This window comes from Indicator indicator, chromosome 7, assembly GCF_027791375.1.
Source record: "Indicator indicator isolate 239-I01 chromosome 7, UM_Iind_1.1, whole genome shotgun sequence".
Taxonomy (NCBI): Eukaryota; Metazoa; Chordata; class Aves; order Piciformes; family Indicatoridae; genus Indicator; species Indicator indicator.
This window is the reverse complement of record NC_072016.1, coordinates 11,189,446-11,207,073: the sequence shown is the minus strand read 5'-3', so window position 1 is coordinate 11,207,073 and position 17,628 is coordinate 11,189,446. Positions and strand designations below refer to the sequence as shown.

General features: G+C 52.0%; 2 protein-coding genes across 2 annotated transcripts in view; both read left to right on the top strand.

Annotated features, from left to right (window-relative positions):
* The first annotated feature begins 5,390 nt into the window (after nucleotides 1-5,390).
* Nucleotides 5,391-10,049, top strand: SFXN2 (sideroflexin 2). The gene is made up of 11 exons (XM_054382761.1): nucleotides 5,391-5,551; nucleotides 5,860-6,030; nucleotides 7,014-7,112; nucleotides 7,269-7,344; nucleotides 7,422-7,507; nucleotides 8,145-8,205; nucleotides 8,278-8,344; nucleotides 8,865-8,914; nucleotides 9,219-9,268; nucleotides 9,509-9,556; nucleotides 9,950-10,049. The coding sequence occupies exons 1-11, from the start codon at nucleotides 5,391-5,393 to the stop codon at nucleotides 10,047-10,049; spliced, it is 969 nt and encodes a 322-aa protein (XP_054238736.1).
* Nucleotides 10,050-14,171: 4,122 nt separating this feature from the next.
* Nucleotides 14,172-17,628, top strand: part of WBP1L (WW domain binding protein 1 like) — a 60,279-nt gene continuing 56,822 nt past the window's right edge. Inside the window, exon 1 of the mRNA XM_054382461.1 lies at nucleotides 14,172-14,258. Within this exon, the coding sequence (XP_054238436.1) occupies nucleotides 14,172-14,258 (87 nt within the window). The remainder of the gene's footprint in view (nucleotides 14,259-17,628) is intronic.

Below are 17,628 nucleotides of genomic sequence, written 5' to 3'. Positions count from 1 at the left end.
GCTCAGCCTGCACAGCACCTAATGCAGCTCTGGCCCAGGATTTAGTTTTAATTAAGCAATATGATAGCACTTTGCTATTCTCAAAGAGCAAGTTAAAGATAGAGGGTGCACGTGATGGTTTCAAAAAGTAATGCGGGAGAAGGTGACATGGAGAAACACAAGAGGCTTAGCTGGGCCAAACATTCTGCTTTCAGCAACGTATATTTGAAGCTACATTTGTTGTCTAGGGTGTGATACTGTGCAAGCAGAGCTGGAGGAGGGGAGTCCTTCCTGACAACTGCACTGATTAGCTGGTGCCCCGAAGAATGACGTTTGATTACCTTTATCTTCGGCTGCAGAACTGCAAATGTCACTAATGGTCATAAAATCACCCAGTCTTTTTCAAAATACAACCAAAGTAAATTAATCTATTGAGTGCAGTTTATTCAATACTTCTTACTCTGGCAAAACTCCCAAAAAATCATTTGCTTGCTGCATGTCTCCACCATATGGTGTCATTCAATGCAGACTTTCTTTCCTTCATTGAAATCCAAAATTTAATGGAGTTGAGTCACCTACAGAGTTTTTCCAGCTCAAACCTGCTAACATAGTTTTCTGTGAAAGAGGTCACACAGCACTTTCTGGTTTGGAATATTAACCAGCAACAACATGAACATTCCTTTCATAGTAAAAATCAAACATCTCTTTTTCAACAAGATTGAAGGAAGCAGTTTGCCCTGCACAGAGATGAACTTGCACTGGATAATGTCAGCAGTCTTTGGTTTCAGAACTTGAAAGCCATGGCCAGCTGTGGTATACTGTTCCCTTTGCAGGTAGTTTTTCATACTAATGTCTCAACAGTCAGTAAAATAAACCAAACACATAACACAGAACTGTGATGAGAAACTAAAGCAGCAAGGCACTATTAAAGCTCTTGAAAGCATTTTGTTTAATGGGGCCATTTTAAATACAGCTTTATTGCCAAACAACATGGGACAAAGGAAAGAAATCCTGGGTACTAAGTATACCTACAGCAGACAACAGATAGATGATGGTTTTGCTTGAAGCAAGAGCTCAAGACTAAGAGAAAGATGTCTGACTATGCATTTAGCTATGCTGGTATTTCATCCACTCCATCAGATCTGCCTAGTATCAACTAGACACTTCATGACTCAGTTTCCTCAACTGTAAAATGGGGCCACACTTTGACAACCCTGTTTTTGACAAGATAATGTCATCTTCAATAAACAGTTTTAGAAAAACACTGGCCATCCTCCAATAACATTCCATCTCACTTGGTAAAGGATGTTGTTACAGTGACAAGGAACCACAAGCTCTGCTTCACAGCATTGCCTAAACTTTGGAAAGCAGTGCATCCTTACACGTCACAGCCTCCCTTCGTCCTTGCTGTGCACCTAGCACAGATGCTGCTTAATGACACCAAAGAGTTCAGTGCTCCACATTCCTCATGCTATGCAGTTTTATGGCTCATCTTTCTCTTTGTGCTTCACCTATGACCTTCTACCACCTCTGCCCTACAGCTGTGAGAAATTCTAGTATGCTCTACAAGAGGAGACACTTCCCCTCTGTACTTACTCACTTGGATGAGCACTGAAATAATTTAAACCTCAGCATTAACCCTCTTATCATTGCAGTTGGAGCAAGCAGTCATTGAAGGGAGTTTAAGCACCTCCCAGTGCAATCATGACATGCCACATCCTCACATGCAGCTACCATAGGATTATTTCTCACTGCTGACCCACACCCCTAGGCTGCCAGAGCTGCTTTGGATATATTTGCTGGTGTTTCAGAGTTTCTGCTCCACAGGATTACATAGTTTCTCCACATGATTACAGAAACTCTACTGAGTTGCTATTTCTACAGGATTATTCCATTGTAGCACAAATTGTGAATCCATACAGAGCTCCATAGTCAGCCTAACAGGCACCCCGAAGTGCCACCCATTCTGCCTGAGAGGTTGCAAGGAAAAAAACCCAACTACTCCCAGAAACGAAAAACAGACAAAGAGGCAGTAAAATGTTGTATCAAATAAAATGAACACTGGAAAACAGCCAGTTCACCCTCTCCACGCAAAAAGTGCTCAGATAGCAGCCAGATTCCAGACTACACCAGCTTATTGGGACATCACAAGGCAGAAGAGTAGATTTGGCCAGCAGATGCTGCAGGCCAAATGTGTCCCACAAAGCACTGCAATGCTGGAGGCAGCTGCCCTCATCTTTACAGCAGATGTCCATCCTGTGATGGCTTCAGTGTTTGGTGTGATGTGCTCTCTGTGGCCCACCAGGTTGGGGGGACACAAACAGAAATGAAGACAAGGAGCTGCCTTTGCTATTCTTGCTTACACCTCCTCCCATGCTGTCCACTTACATGAATCCAGCTTGTGTCCAGAGGTCTCCTGGACAAAACACAGCTTCACTCTTGTGAAAGCTCTTTTCCCATTGCTATTTCTTTCTGCCTGTGTTTTCTGAACATGCTGCTTCCTCAGCAGTGGTTCCCCATCTACTGCAGCTTTCTCTTACCACTTACCTTGCTCACCCTCACCCAGCAGCTCTAAACCTTCCTTCCAGTCCTCGATGGATGTTGCCAGTATCCCACCTGTCCCATCTCACCTACTCTAGCATCCAAACCCAAGCTGTTTCCAACAGCCTAGTCCACCATCCAACCTTACTCCAACCTTGATTCAGACCACACTACACCCTCACCACCCCATCTACCTCCCAGCATTGCCCTCCAACCTAACCAGGTCCTTCACTGCACCAAAGTTCTCAATTCCTCCTTTCAGTCCACACTGCACCCTCTCACAAAATTAATTTCTCCCCTTGAACATTTCTTTCCTCCTTGGGTCCTCTCTTTCTCTCATCAGCATCAAAACTCCACTTCCAGCCCTTCCCAAGTGTATTCTTGTCTTTTCAGTGTAGATCATCCCTGACCTCTCCAGCCCCTGGCAGAAACCCCAGCAGACTACTCTAACCAGTCAACACTGACTGGGTTTTCCAAGTGACTCTTCAGACTGTTCATTCCACTCAGTTGGTAGCTTTCTTGCAGACTGTTCATTCCACTCAGTTGGTAGCTTTCTTGCAGACCCTAAGCACTGCACCACAGTCCTATCCATTTCTGAAAAAACAACTTCTTTCATCCAACCTCTCTCACTGAGGTTTTCTTGGCATGACTGAACTCACATTTTGCCTTCTGAGGCTGTTTATCAACAACTGGCCTTTCCACCTTGACAAACTCTCTTACAGCTCCATCAACTCCTGTAGCCAGGATCCAAGCCATGGATGGCCCTCTCCCACCTTGGCTGGATTGTCCAGTGTCTCTTCACAATTGCAGATGCTCCCAAACTTTCTGTGGTCAATCCCTAAACACTTTCCTCCATGCTTTCAAGGTTCTTTGACTGCTCCTTCTCTCCTCATGCCAAGTGGATGACTGTCATCCTGCTCCCCAGCCCTCTGAAGCACCCAACCGTCCATCATGCCTTCCACACTGTGACAGAAGCAACTCCAGGCAGACTGATCCCATCCCAACAAAGGTCTCACCATAGCATCCTCAAGCCTCCCAGTCCCTGCCAGGACCCAACTCAACACCCCTATTCTCCAGGTCCCACATAGTCTCCAACTTCAACCAGAAGCCCAGTCCCACACAGGGTCTTCCATGGCTGGAGGCCCCAGCTGTACATTGGCCCCAACCCTAGCAACATTCCTTTGACTGGGTGCCCCCAGCCGTCATGTGCAAATGCCCTACCAGATCCCCGGTGATCCCCAGGCCTGCCAGATCCCCCAGGTAGGCACCCCCGGTCCTGGTGATGCCAGGTCTGTCAGAATCCGCGGGTAGGCGTTGCCAGCCCTCATGGTCCCAGACCTGCCAGAACGCCTGCCCTGAACCCTGGCCGGGCACGCTGGTCCCACAGCTCAAAGCCCGCAAGCAAGGCCCCTGAGAGTGTGTTTCCGACCCCCATTACCCCACCCTCCACCGAAGTGGACGCCTCAGGCCTGCTAGGCTACTCATTCAGGTGGGCGCCGTCGGCACTTCGCTGCCCACCGGGCCCAAGCGCCCCCAGACCTCAGCCGCAGTCCAGCCCCAGCCCAGCAGGTCCCCCGTGGCAGCCGCCTTGCCCTTGCTGCCCGCCACAGGAACGCCACCCCCTACCCCACTCACCATCCTCTTCGCGGCTGCAGGGTTACCATGGGCAACTGCGTCACACACACGCCGGCGCTACGTAAAGCGTCAGCGCTTCCCGCCGTGCGTACGGAGCGTGCAGATGGCCGGCGGCAGGGGCGGAGCTCAGCACCACCTCTCACGGCTAGGTCCGCCCCCGCATCCGGCGCATGCGTACGAGAGGCGACCCGAGGGGTGTGGCGGGGAAGATAGGTGTGGTTGTTCGGTTCTCTGTGATTGGCTGAGAGTGGCCACGCGTCGGAGTTTGTTGGGGGCCACGTGTGTGGGAGTCGGCAAGCAAGGGGTCTGGGGACTGCAGGTAGGGCCACGTGGGGCGCGGGGCGGGGCGGGGATGAGCCGAGCCGTGCCGTGCCGTGCCGTGCCAGGCGTCTTAATTCTGTGAGCACTGTGCAGCGCCACGGGCAGTGTGCAGGGCGGTGCCGTACCGCCCCACCCCACCCCACCCCACCCCACGGGGAGCGTGCCATGCCGGAGGGTTGTGGAGCAGTATGGTGCGGAGCGCACAAGGCCATGGAGCGCTGTGGGGAGCATGCAGTGCCATGGGGAATGCAGTGTGGTAGCGTGGGGAGAGCATAACAGTGTTGCAGAGGTGGCCCTCTGTTACCGAGGACGTGCAGTGCCAATACTATAGGAGGATGCAGTTATGGAAGGAGCTGTGCGGTGCAGTTACAGGAGGGTGCAGTGCCACAGCAGTTGCAGGCGTTATTCGTGGGCACATGCAATGCAGGTATGGGAGGGTGGAGTGGAGTGCCATGGGGGCACGCGGTGCCGTTGGAGGACAGAGCATAGTGCAAAGGACACGGTGCCAGGCTGTATGCACTTGAGTGGGGGATGCAGTGTAATGCCCAGGTGGGTAGTGCTCTCAGGGCAGTGCTGTGTAGCCCTGTGGAGGGGGCGAGCTGAGCCCCATAGTGTTGTGCAGCAAGGTCCCACCACAAGGAGGTGGTGGTGCTAGGAGAGGTGGGTAGTGCAAGCTGGAGGGCCACATGCGGGCAGGATGGTTTGTGAAGGAGCAGCCTCACTGCAGCATTCAGCTGGCAGCAGGGGTGCAGGGGAGCTTCCAGGCTCAGGGCTGCTGAAAGTCCAGTTTACCTGTTAAATATAAACCTGCCACAGCTCTCACCCAGTTAACCTCTCCTGTGGCTGTGGCAGGCCCACACTCAACACAGGATCCTCCCAAGCTGCCTTTTGCCCCTGTGCAGACCTGCGCTGAAATGGCCGCTGTCCCCCTTGGCTTCAACATCGACATCCCACGCTGGGACCAGAGCACCTTCATGGGGCGCCTGAAGCATTTCTTCAACATCACTGACCCACGCACAGTGCTGGTGCCAGAGAAGGAGCTGGACCAGGCCAAGGCCATGGTGGAAAGCTGCAGGTGAGGGGCAAGGGTGCAGCCAGGGCAGGTGCTGTCCTTGTGCCTGCAGCTGTACCAGACTGCCCTGCACAGCCACAGGGGATATGGAGGCAGTCATTCCCAGTGGGCGTGCTGGGATAAAATATCTGTTGGAGCTGGTTTGGGGGAACTTTCCTAGGCTTATTCTAGGAGACTCAAGCTGAGACAAGTTTCCCTCGTGTGAGATGTTTCCTCTGTCTTTCAAGTTTGGTGCCCAGGGCTCTGCACCTCAGTGGTGCCAGGTGCCAGCAGTCTGTTTGGCTCCCCCTTTATGGGCTCTGGGCTTGCAGGGCCGGGCTGGTACCGCCAGGAAGCAGCCAGGAGCAGCTGCTTTATGCCAAGAAGCTTTACGACTCAGCCTTCCACCCTGACAGTGGTGAGAAGATGAACCTCATCGGGAGGATGTCCTTCCAGGTGCCAGGGGGCATGGCACTCACTGGATGCATGCTCCAGTTCTACCGGTGAGCCTCTGGGGATGCCAGAATGGGGATGTAGCCCTCACAGTTCCCAGACCCTTGGGGAGTCCCTGTTGGCAAGGGCATAACCAGTCTGCCTGTGGCCAAACTCCATGTCCCAGTACCCTGTACCTAGTGCCCAGCCTGTGGTGGAACCGTAACAGATCCACCCATACCTTGGCATGACTGGCTACGGTCTTTCTTTGCTTTCAGCTCAGCTCCTCCAAGATCCACTGTAATGATTAATGTGTCCAAGTCCTGTATTGCCACTGCTCTTTCTCTGTGGACCATAACGGCCTCTAAAACCAAGGATGAAATGTGCCTCCAGGCTGCTCCGTCATCCTCAGCCCATGCTGACAGCTCTCTGTATTTCCCTTCCCTTCTAGCTGCTGGGGGGCAGGAGTGATGCTGTTCCCAGCACAGAGGCAGTATGAGGCAGACACTGCCTTTTCCCAGTGGATCTTTGTTCCATCCCACCCATGATTAGTTTGCTAATTAGTTGCTGGTGGAGGATCTCCCAGTGCTTCTGGTCACCCTCTTCCCAGCCCATCTCCACCCTCTTGCATCCCAAAGTTTGCTCAGACCCACATGTCCCCATGTTCCCTCTCACGCCACCTTAATGTCCCTGAGACACCAGTAGGAACCCAGGCATCCTGGTCACCCTTAGAGCCACCTCTGTCCCTGCGGTCCCTGCCATGCTGGTCCTGTTGACAAAGGCTTATCTCAGCCCAGCAGGATGGCTGCCACCCAGCTGAAAGCTGGGTCTCTCACCCTTGGCTGAGCACCCTGCAAGTCTGGGCCCCCTTCCCTTTCCTGTGCTCCACAAAGGCAGACAGAACTCCACTGACTTGTGGCTTTGCCACAGTGCTTCAGTTTCCTTTGGGGGACACAAGGGCGTCTTGGCTGTCCTGCCACCAAGCCTGCCCATGGGGGCAGGCCAGGTGTCCCTAACAGCCCTTGGGTTCTCTTCTGGTCCCTTCCTTCCACAGGACAGTGCCTGCTGTGGTTTTCTGGCAGTGGGTGAACCAGTCCTTCAATGCCATTGTCAACTACACCAACCGCAATGCCGCCTCCACCATCTCACTGAGGTGAACATGCCCCAACACAGGATAGGGACCTTCTGTGTTGGGACCCCCCTAGATGTCCCATAAAGACCCACCTTGTGCACTCTCTTGGGCACTAAAGGAAAAAGACTGAGTCAGAGTTGTTTCTGTTCTCTCCCTTTTTTGGAAATCACGATGCAGGCAACTCGGGGTGGCTTATGTCACAGCCACTGGTACAGCCCTGGCCACTGCAGTAGGACTCAACCTTTACACCAAGGTACAGCAGGATGGGTCTGTGTGGGGCAGCTGGCTGCACTCTGCCGCCCTGCTCTGACACCAGCCTGTCTCCTGCAGCGAGCCCCCCCATTGCTGGCCCGCTGGGTCCCCTTTGCAGCCGTGGCTGCTGCGAACTGTGTCAATATCCCCCTGATGCGCCAACAGTAAGTGCCACACACAGCTGGGGTGCTCAAGGGATGTGGTTCCCTCCAAAGGTGAGCCAGGGGCACCTGGGCTCCTGGGCTGCCTGGTCACTGTGGTCACCCTGCTGGTTTCCCATCTCCAGGCTGGAGTGGGGGATGAGGATGGGAGGGAGGTGAGCCAGGATCTGTGCATTCCTGGTGCTGGGACTGTGGCAGAGGGTGCTGGGTGGGATGCTCATCCTTCACCCAGAGCAGGAGTGGGATTTTGGGCTGAGGATAGCCATTCTGGGGTCTGGGCTGGAAGGTCCCTCAGACCCCCTAGGGCCTGGGACCCCTTAAATGGGGCCTGTGTCGGACCTGTGTCAGCTGTTCAGGGTCCCACACTGGGAGCGGGGGTGCTGTGTGGGGACAGTCCCCAGCTGCGGGTGTCGGGTGTCTGCCCCCTCAAAGGCCAGCCCCTGTTTGCAGCCATGCCCTGAAGATGGCAGCATCGGCTGGGCTGGGGACTGTGGAGCCCTGGGGCCAGGACTGGGGACAGCTGGGGCAGCTGTACCAGCACAGCACAGGGGACCCTCTTGACACCCCTCTACCCCATTGTCTTGGCCTCATTCATCTTTGACCATCCTGGCCCCTACTGACAACTGCCTGTCCTCTCCAGAGAAATCATTAACGGGATCACAGTGACAGACAGGGACAACAACGAGCTTGGCCAGTCCAGGGTGAGTCTGGGGATGGGGGTCCAGGTAGGGGAATGACGCAGGTAGGGGCTTACCTACTGCTTGTGTTTGCAGAGGGCAGCAGTGAAGGGCATTGCACAGGTTGTGGTCTCCAGGATCACCATGGCGGCACCAGGCATGAGTGAGTGCAGGGCAGGAAGGTGGGAAAGGCAGACTGGGATCCACCATCTCTCTCTCCCCTGCTTCAATTTCCCCCAGGAAGAAGAGGGAGGGTGGCCTGGCATCCTGAGTGACATTTGGTCTCATGTCATTGATAGAGCTGGTCTCCACATCCTGCCATTCCCATCAGAGTTCCCCAGCCCTCCTTATCCCAGCTTAAAGCCTGTGGGAGATGTGGAGTGCTCCTGTGGCAGTTGGGCCCTGCTAGGATGCATCTTACACTCTCGCCCATGACCCACAGCCCAGTATTTCCTTGCCCTTACAAGACCCCTGCCATGATGCAAGCCCAGCAAGAGGGACAAGAACATGGACCATGCTGCTCACGTGATGGATGGGTGGCTGTCCCATGTCTGGTTCTTGCCATGAGCAAGTACCTAGTGGCCTGCAGCACCATTAACTACTACCATGGGAGGATGGTCCTGCTGGGGCAGCCTTGCAGGCTGGCTTGTATCAGGAGCCTGACCTTTTGTCTCTCTACCTAGTTATTTTGCCCATCATCATGGAACGGCTGGAGAAAATCCCCTTCATGCAGGTGAGTGCACATTTCTTCTGTGGTGTTCCAGTGAGTCTTGTGCTGCACCAGACCTGCTCTCCAGCCACGGAGATGGTGGGAATACAATGAAGGAGTTGCAGAGCCTGGCTTGATTGTCTGCTATTCAAGTCCCCAGTATACCAAAGATTTTTCAGGTGACGTAGAGAGGCTGTGGAGTGTGGCAGGGGCCAGTGGTACCCCAGAGGGGTTAGGCATTCAGCCCTATTGAGGGAAGAAATCTCCCCAGTCTGTGAGTGAGGTTTGTGGTGAGGCTGGGGACTCACTCCTGGCTCTTCCTTTGCAGCGGATCCGGGTTCTCCATGCGCCTCTGCAGGTGCTGCTCTGTGGAGCCTTGTAAGTGTCCTGCTGCTTGAACGCCTGTGGGTGCCTGGAGAGTGGTTCCAAAGGATGCTTGAAAAAAGACCTCTTTCCCAGCAGGGGTTTGCAAAGCTGCTTGCCTTTCAGCCTGGGCTTTCCCCAGTTATTGGGAGTCATGTGGCATGAGCAGCCCCTTGAGGGCTGAGATTGCTGTGGCTGGGGGGCAAATAGGTTGTGATCCGCAGTGCTAATGCTCAGCTCTTCTCTGTCCCACAGCCTCCTGTTCATGGTGCCGGCAGCCTGCGCCCTGTTCCCACAGAGATGGTAACTGTCCCACTGCTTACCCATCCTGTGTGGGACCTTGGAGCCTTCTTTCTTCCTTAGCTCTTTTCTGTCCATCCCAGGAGAAGGATAATGAACATCCGTCCTTCAACCCAAGGCAGCACCTGCCTGTGCATGCTGGTGCCCCTGGCAGCAGGAGAGCATGTGGCTCCTCTGGTTTGCAAGCTCTGTGCTGGGAGCAACAGAACCCCCAGTCCCATTGGTAGCCCTCTCCCCTAGCACTGGGAGCACTGGATGCTAGAAATGGGTGGTTGGTCTTGACATGAGCTTAAAAGATCCCAGGGGACCTGGAATGGCAGTGGGGAAAGAGGGTGGCTTGACTGGTGGTCAGGGAGAAGGATTGCAGTTCTCAGTGTCTATCCCCTCTCCCTACAGCTCTCTTGCAGTGACTGACCTTGAGCAGGAGCTGCATGACAGTATCACGGCCAAGCATGGGGACAAAGTGCTGTATGTCTATTTTAACAAGGGACTGTGAATGAAGACTACCTCATGAGCCATCACATCCCTCTAGTCCCCTGTGCCCACCAGCTCTGTGTCCCCTGAGCAGGGCTTAGAGGCACAGTCCAGCCACATCTGCCCCCAAGCCCAGCACCTTCTCTGCTGCCTCCATGCCCCAGAGAGGCAGGATCTCACTCTGCATGCCCAGCTTGCAGCATTTTGGCTTGCCCTGAGCCTCCTTCCATATGCAGCTGTCTGAGTCCTTGCCTTCCCATGTCCCTCATGCCCTGGGTGGTGGCTGTGCATCCTGTGCCTTTCTCCTGCCCTGTGCAGGACAATCTGCCAACTTGTCCAAGCTCATGTGAGCACTGGGCTTGGCCATGCAAGACCTCAGGCTCTCCCCTCAGGGGTGAGAGCACAGTCCTACCTCTGAAAGCAGCTGTCCTGCCATTGTGCTAAGAGCCAAACCACACTGCTGCCTTAAACCACCATAGTGGCCTCTTGCCAAGAGCTGGATTATGTTTTGGCACATGGGAAGGGACTTGTTCTTTCTGTACAGGGAGCACCCCAAAGTCCAAGGACCAAGGCTTGAAACATGCATTCCTTCATGTTTTATTTTCTGATTGCCACTATCTGGAAGAAAAATAGTTAATTGTTTTTAAGCTCTAATTTTTGCCATTCCTCTGAGCACAACAGCCAGCAGTTGCCCTTATCCTGTACCTCACTGTCCCCATGGTAGGACCAAGGACCTGCAGCTTTGGGGGGACAGTCAACTCTGGACCTTTTTGAACAGAGGGTAAGGAGATGCAGTAGCCACAAAAGTCACAAAGCTGTTGAGACATTAACTCATGCTCTGAATAGCAGCACTGCAAATCACAGAGAGGAGGGTCGAAAAATAAAGTGTGATTTGTTTTTATTTTTTAAAAGACACAGCTGTGGGTTCTGCTTTTGGCCGGTCACTGGGTGTGTGAATCCTTGGACAGGGCTGGTACATCGGTCTTAGGCCTGCCTTCAAAGGCCTGAGCAGGCACCAGGGTGAGGGGCAGCACAGGGGCCAGGAGAAGAAGGAAGAGGGCTGGCATGAGCCCTGAAACCCTTGGGCATCCCATGCATGCAGCCTTCCCTGAGAGGTTCTTGGGGCTGCAAACAATCCTGGGGTAAGGGACAAAAGGAGGTGGCAGTGCTCTGTTCATGGTGACTGATGTCCTGTTGGGGGTACTAGTGGTATGACACAGGGTGACCCTTCCTACCCCCATGACTGCTGTTTTGCTTCTTGGCCAGGCACTGTTTGCAAGATGCTAACCTAGACCTGCCATGAGGTTTCTCCCATCCCAAAGAAGAGTGGCTTGAGTTTGCAGCAGCCTATTTTCAGAGGAGTAAGGAGCCCCAGAGTTTTTCCCAAGTCTTGGCCCTCAAACAACTGTGTCCACCCTTGACCCTCCAGCTTGGGATGTGTGTCACATCCCCAAGGGCAGCAGCGTCCCTGCATCAGCTGTATGCCCAAGTGGAGACACAAAATCTGCAGACAAAGGGCTTCCTGGCATTAACCACTCCACTTCTACAGAGAAAGCAGCCAAACCTAAAATGTACTTCTTGAAGGGCCAAGCTATATCCCCAGCAAGTTTGCTTCTGCCTATGCTGCAGAGGATAAAGTCTCCAACTGCAAGCACTTGAGCTCTGAAATAATTAATAGGTCAGTGAAAAGTAAGAAAACATGTTCAAACTTAGGTATCTGATCCCTGGGCATTATTAGATCTCCTGCTAATGTGCAATTAAAATAATAGATAAGCATATGAAATTAAACAGATGTCAGTCCTGTTGGGAGTGGGAAGAAGCCACAAGGAGACATCTCTGGTCTCTGCTTTTCTTAAGCTCCTTAACTCAAGCTGCTCTTGCCCTGCACTCAAAATTGCTTTGAGCACTTTCAGAAAGGTACCCGTAGCAGCCTGAGGTGTATTTGGGTTAAAGGTGGCTGTGGCATGGTCAGAAGCACAGTGATGGTTGTAAAAGGATGTGCTGCAGCACCCTAAAGCTGCCCTTCCCCTGCGCACTGCAGCTATGCTCTTGCCGTTGACTGTTTCTGAGTTTGCAGTGCAGGGGAGTCCTGCCAGGGCAAGGGGCTCTGAATCACTGATGCCAAGGTTACAGCCACCTAAAGCCAGGTTTGGGACCATGGTGGGAAAGCCTTAGCATTTTTGTCGTTCCTTTTTTTCCTGTCCCCTTCCACATGAGAGTAGCAATGGTGCAGCAAGACCCTCTGAAGAGCTATTGCCATCTTGCACCAACTGTCCTCCTGCCCTGGGCAGTGGTACATTGTGCAGTTTGTTTCTCTTAGCCGGAGAAAGAGGGCTGCACTGAGTTGGGAGGATTGGCAAGCCATCCTCAAAACAGACCTCCCCCTTGAGCTTATAGTAGTGGATTCCCTCTTCAGATCAACATGGATTTATGCCAGCTGACAGGTTAGCTCAGTGAGGTTTCTAGGTTTCTAGGTTATAGCTGTAATCTCCCCCAGAGGATTCAAGTCATCTCAACAGCTCATGTTGCTCCTGTGTTGGGAAATGGTTGATGCACTCCCTAAAACCATACCAACTCCTCAGCCTGCCTCAGTCTTGCTGGGCAGCAGAGGGGTTGCAGCCAGGCTGTGGCCAGCAAGTCCCCATGCTGTCATTGGTAGCTCTGTCTAGCCCTGCCTTCATTTCTCATTGCTGTAACAGGAAGGAAACCTCATTGCTAGGAGTTAGAGCTGGACTCATCTCTTTTGGGAAGAGCTGCAGGTGTTAATTGCACTCGAGCCATGAGTCACACCTGATCTGGGCTTGTCCAGTGCTCTATGCATTCTCCCTCCTTCTCCCAGCTACGCCTCTAATTTCAAGGCTAGCTGGGAACAGGAATAAACCTTTAATGCATGTGACTGAAAAGTCAGTGTTCCAGCAGGCTTGCAGCTTTCCTTCAAATGATAACCAGACTAAAGATGTGATGTTGGATTGCTGCAGCGCCTGAGGAGAGGCTGAGGGTCTCTTCTGAAGTATCAGCAGCCCCAGCAGGCAGGCTTGGCTCACTGCTCCTCACCCAAAGGCTGGCAGAGGCTGGTGAACCAGCTGCCTACTGAGAGAAAAGCAAGCAGGGTGCATGTGCAATGGGTTAACACCTGCCAGCCCACGCCAGCAGCAGGTAGGCGAGCTGATCCAGCAGGGTTAGGTGTGCCCAAGTATTGCCCTAACTGAAAAATGCCAGCATAGCAGATAAGCTGACACATTGATCATTTTTTTCATGGCTTTTCTTAACATGTTATCTGAGCAGCTGGTAACCCCTGTCATGCCAATCTAGCATGGTGGCTGCCCCGTGTGCCACGACCTCTGCTAATACCCCAGGAACATGAGCCATCTCTCTCAAGATAGGACTTAATTCCAAGTTCTGGTGCCCCTACTTCTCCCAGGGATGCAAGGCTGGGTGAAGGACCACTGTGTGGATACGTGCTGGGATCTGGCTGTGATGGGAGATCCTCTTCTCTGTGCTGCTCCTGTCTTCTATTGGGTTGGCACCAGCATGTGGCTTCCCACTGGGGCACCTCGCGTTCACTCCTATGCCACTGCTGTCATTGTAACACCTTCTCCATGTCAAGCTCTCTGGTGTACCCAGGCCGAGTAAACCGCTTGGGTTTAAGGCTCTGTGAGTACATTGGGAAGGAGGCTGAGCAGGGATGACAGTAACCGTGTGTGACCAAGTGAATGGTGGATGAGTGCTTGGCTGCCATTGGGGTGTGAGGGAGGCCATAACAAGCCAAAGGGTGCTTGTGCACCCCTCTTTTTGTATTACTCACTTATGTCTCCGGGGGTGCATTGCACGGACCGTGCAGGACCAAGAGGCAGCTCCCCACGCCCCTCTCCAACCAGTTCCGCCACTCACAATATGGCGGTCCTCGCCCTACTCCAGGCTCCCTTCCCGGTGCTCCACACTCAAGATGGCAGCACCCGCAGGCAGACCCCGCCCCTCCCGGTCCTACCCTAAATGACAGCGATCTGAGCCAATGGCGAAGTCAATGGAGTGCCCACTGCCCAATAAGTGGCCTTCTGGGTCGGGCCGGCGCGCGGGGTGTTCCTTCGGCTCCCGTCCCGGGCCGCAGTCGGGTTGGGGAGGCGGGGAGCGGGGGGTGGGGGGGATGGCGAGGAGGCTCCGTGCCGCCATGGCCTTGTTACTGTTCCAGGCCTTACCCGAGGGGCTGCCCGCCAGCGTGGAGCCTGCCCAGGTAGGGACTGCCCTGGAGGTGCCGCCCGGGGGGGCGTGTGGGGTCGCACCGTGCCGGTGGCCGTGTCCCCGGGACCGGCAGTGGAGGCGGGGGCGCGCAGAACTCGGGGGGCCAGCAGTGTGAGCGCGGCGGGCTGTGCCGTCCTGGGTGAGGGAGGTGGCCGTTGGGGCAGGGGGTCAAGCTGGGCTGGCAGGGCCAGGAGCAGGAGCCTGCACGGAGTACCTAGGGCTCATGAGGCAGGAGGAAGAGGCTTTGGGGGGCCTGGCTCAAGTTTGGGGATCCCCCTTGGCTTAAGTAAAGCTGGAGGAGATATAGAGACTTGAGTTTGGGGGTGCTTATATGTGGTGGGGATGGATAGGTCTTGTAGGGGTCTAGGTACGGGTGGCAGTGCTTCTTGAAGGTCCTTTGTATGGCAGAGTGATTGCAGGACACAGAAGAAAGGTGATGATGGTTGACAGGAGTATGGGAAAGATGGCTATAGTGATAGCAGACGGCTTGAGCTGGCAGGTGCACAGGGGCCTTTGGATGGAGGTGCATGTGTCTTTCAGGGGTGGCAACAGGGAAGAAGGTGGCCTGTGAGAGGGCAGTGCTGAAGGAGGTTTGGGATGTGCCATGAAGCAAGCTTGTCAGAGGACCTGGGTCAGCAGAGAAATGGGACTTGCACAGGGCTGCACAGGCCAAGTGAGCTGGTCTTCCCATGGCAGGAACTGTGGTGAGGAGGTGGTGCAAGCCTCTGCATAGAGGGAAGGAGGAGGGAACGTGTCTCGACTGGGATGAGGGGAAATAGGCCGTGTCTTTGTAGGCTCTGACCACCTGTTACTCCCTTTTTCGTGTCTGTAAAAGGGTTTAATGAATTTGATTCTTTTCTGCTTATTTTCTGACTCTTCATTCTGTTTCCTGTTATATCACAATGTGTACTGTTCAGCTCTCCAATGAAGTTCTTGGGTTACCCAGTGTAGATGCCTGTAAACCTCTCCCACCTTCATCTGTATGCTCAGTGTCACTTGGAAAGTGGCCACACAACCCATGCCTGACCTGGATCTTATTGTTGATGAAGTCAAAATGTCTTTTTCACCCTATGTAGAACCCAGATCGAGTGTGATGACTTCTGGTTTGATGTGGTGTATTACTATAAGGTGCAAATTGTAGTTTGTTTTTTTGAAGGTCTAAACCAGTGGGATGCTGTGACTGTAGGTCACAGATACTGGGAGCTGCACAGTAGTTAATGTCACAGGGGTGCAGATGGAGGGTGTCTTGTCCATTGTAATGCTTCCCAATACTTCAGGAGGAGGAGGTGAGAAGCTTGTCAATTACTACTTCTTTTCCTTCTTTTTAGGGTACTCAGAACACTGGAGGTACTTTAAGAACTGTAACTCTCTGTTAGTAGTGCCATCCTAAATCTCCTTCAGCCATACTGAAGCTAGGGTTTGACCGTTGCTGCCTTTGGGAACCAGATGCTGGATTATGTGTATTTTGAATGTTGTCTCAACTGCCTTTAACAGATGGAAGTCCTAATGCTTGCTCTGCTTCATCTGTGAGCTGAGGTACATAAACTAAGTGTATATAAGCACATATCTGGTCCTTTTTGCCCTCTGGCTGTTGCAGTATTCCAGCTGCTAGCAACGGTCAGGTATTATCAGACTTGGTAGTTACATAATAGTTGGACTTGATGATCCTAAAAGTCTTTTCCAGCCCAAATGACTCTGATTATCTGTATTGAAGTCATGAAATTCTTCAACTCCATACATACTAATAAAAATACCATACCTCCTTTGAACACTGTGAAAGATGGTTCCTGCCTTTTACAGCTTATACATTAGTCAAGGAGATGGTAGAATAAAGTGGAAAATGAGGAAAGGAAAAAAGAAGGGCATGGAAGCAATCATATAACCAGGTTGCTTGTGGAATAGTTGTGTACATGACTTTTGGGTATCCTCTCCTTTCAGTGCACCAGAAATAATCCTAAAATAATATCTTTTGAGTAGTACAATATATGAGAGTAGAGGAGAAGAGCTTTGTTGGCCTCTGTTTTCTTTAGAGCACTTAGATACACATGCATCTTTTACTCATTTTCTTTTCATAGTCTGTCTATATAAAACTCTCGTGGTTTATTTTAGATCTTAAGTGTAGACTCTGTCTGTCTAAAGCCTGGTATCATCTCTCCCTGCATAGTAGAGATTGACAGCTACCCACTCAAAAATGACAGTGGAAATGTAGGATCTTGAAAATGAGAATGTAAGAAAACTTTGTCTGCTTTGGTGTTGCCTTAGAGCTTGTTTTTCTCAGAGCTGACTTGATTTTAGAGAAGGGCTCCAATGGAGCAGTTCTGGACTTGCAAGATTCCTGCACCAAGGGTTCCTGTGTTGCTAGCTGAAGCCCTGACAGCATTTCCCTCTTGTCCTCTCCAGATTGTTGCTACCCTTGCTGCCTCTTGTGACTGCTGCCTGTCTCCATCTACCCTGCAGAGGTTTGTCATTCCCTGCTTGCTTCTGCTGCTTGGGAGAGCTGCTCGTTCAGGGTCCATACCTCCTCGCCTCTAAAAACTGTCCCGCAGACCTGATGGTCTAAGGCTGGGAGGTGCTGCAGGAAATGTGTCCTCTAAATAATTCAGGAGGTGGAGCTGTACTGCCTAGCTGCACTGAACAAACATTCCTGAGAACATGCTGTACTCAGCAGGAGGGTCTGATTTTTTCAGGTTAAAATAAGTCCAGGCTGCTTAAGATCTTCAAAGACCTTTCTCTTAACTAAGAGTTGTTCGGGCTGGTGGATGGAGGAGAATTGAAGATAATTAGCTCATCTCCATCCTGAGTCCAAGTTGTTTTAAGTGACTCCATGGCTATTCATTGCAGTTTCCCTTGTAATCAGATCACAACACTCTATTAACTGGATTTGAAGCATTTATCAGTAGATTATGGTCAGAGATGCTGCAATTATGTAATAAAATCAGGATAAATGGCACAGGAAGAAGAAATCTAACCATATTCTGTTGTGACTGTAGGTGTGTAGCCTTAACTGCGCATCTTAGCTGGATGCTTGCTCTCCTCTTGGTTTGAGGGAGAAGGAAGTGAGAAAATAAGAAATGAATATATTTTAAAATTAGCTTGATCAAATTTATAATGAAACAATTAGAACATTTTTACATATTCTGTTGTAGTTTATCTCTACAGGGCAGAATGAAGATTATTTGACTGCCTTAACTATCTGTCTGCTTCCCATGCCTGCAGCTTAATTATCACATGGCTTTCTCAACTGCTGTTTTCTTTAAAAACAAGAGATTTTAGTGAATGTTAACTATGTGACAAGGTTGCAGAATCCATCTTTCTCTAATAAGGTGGGTTTGAGCCAAATTCTGACAGAAACTTGCACTTCT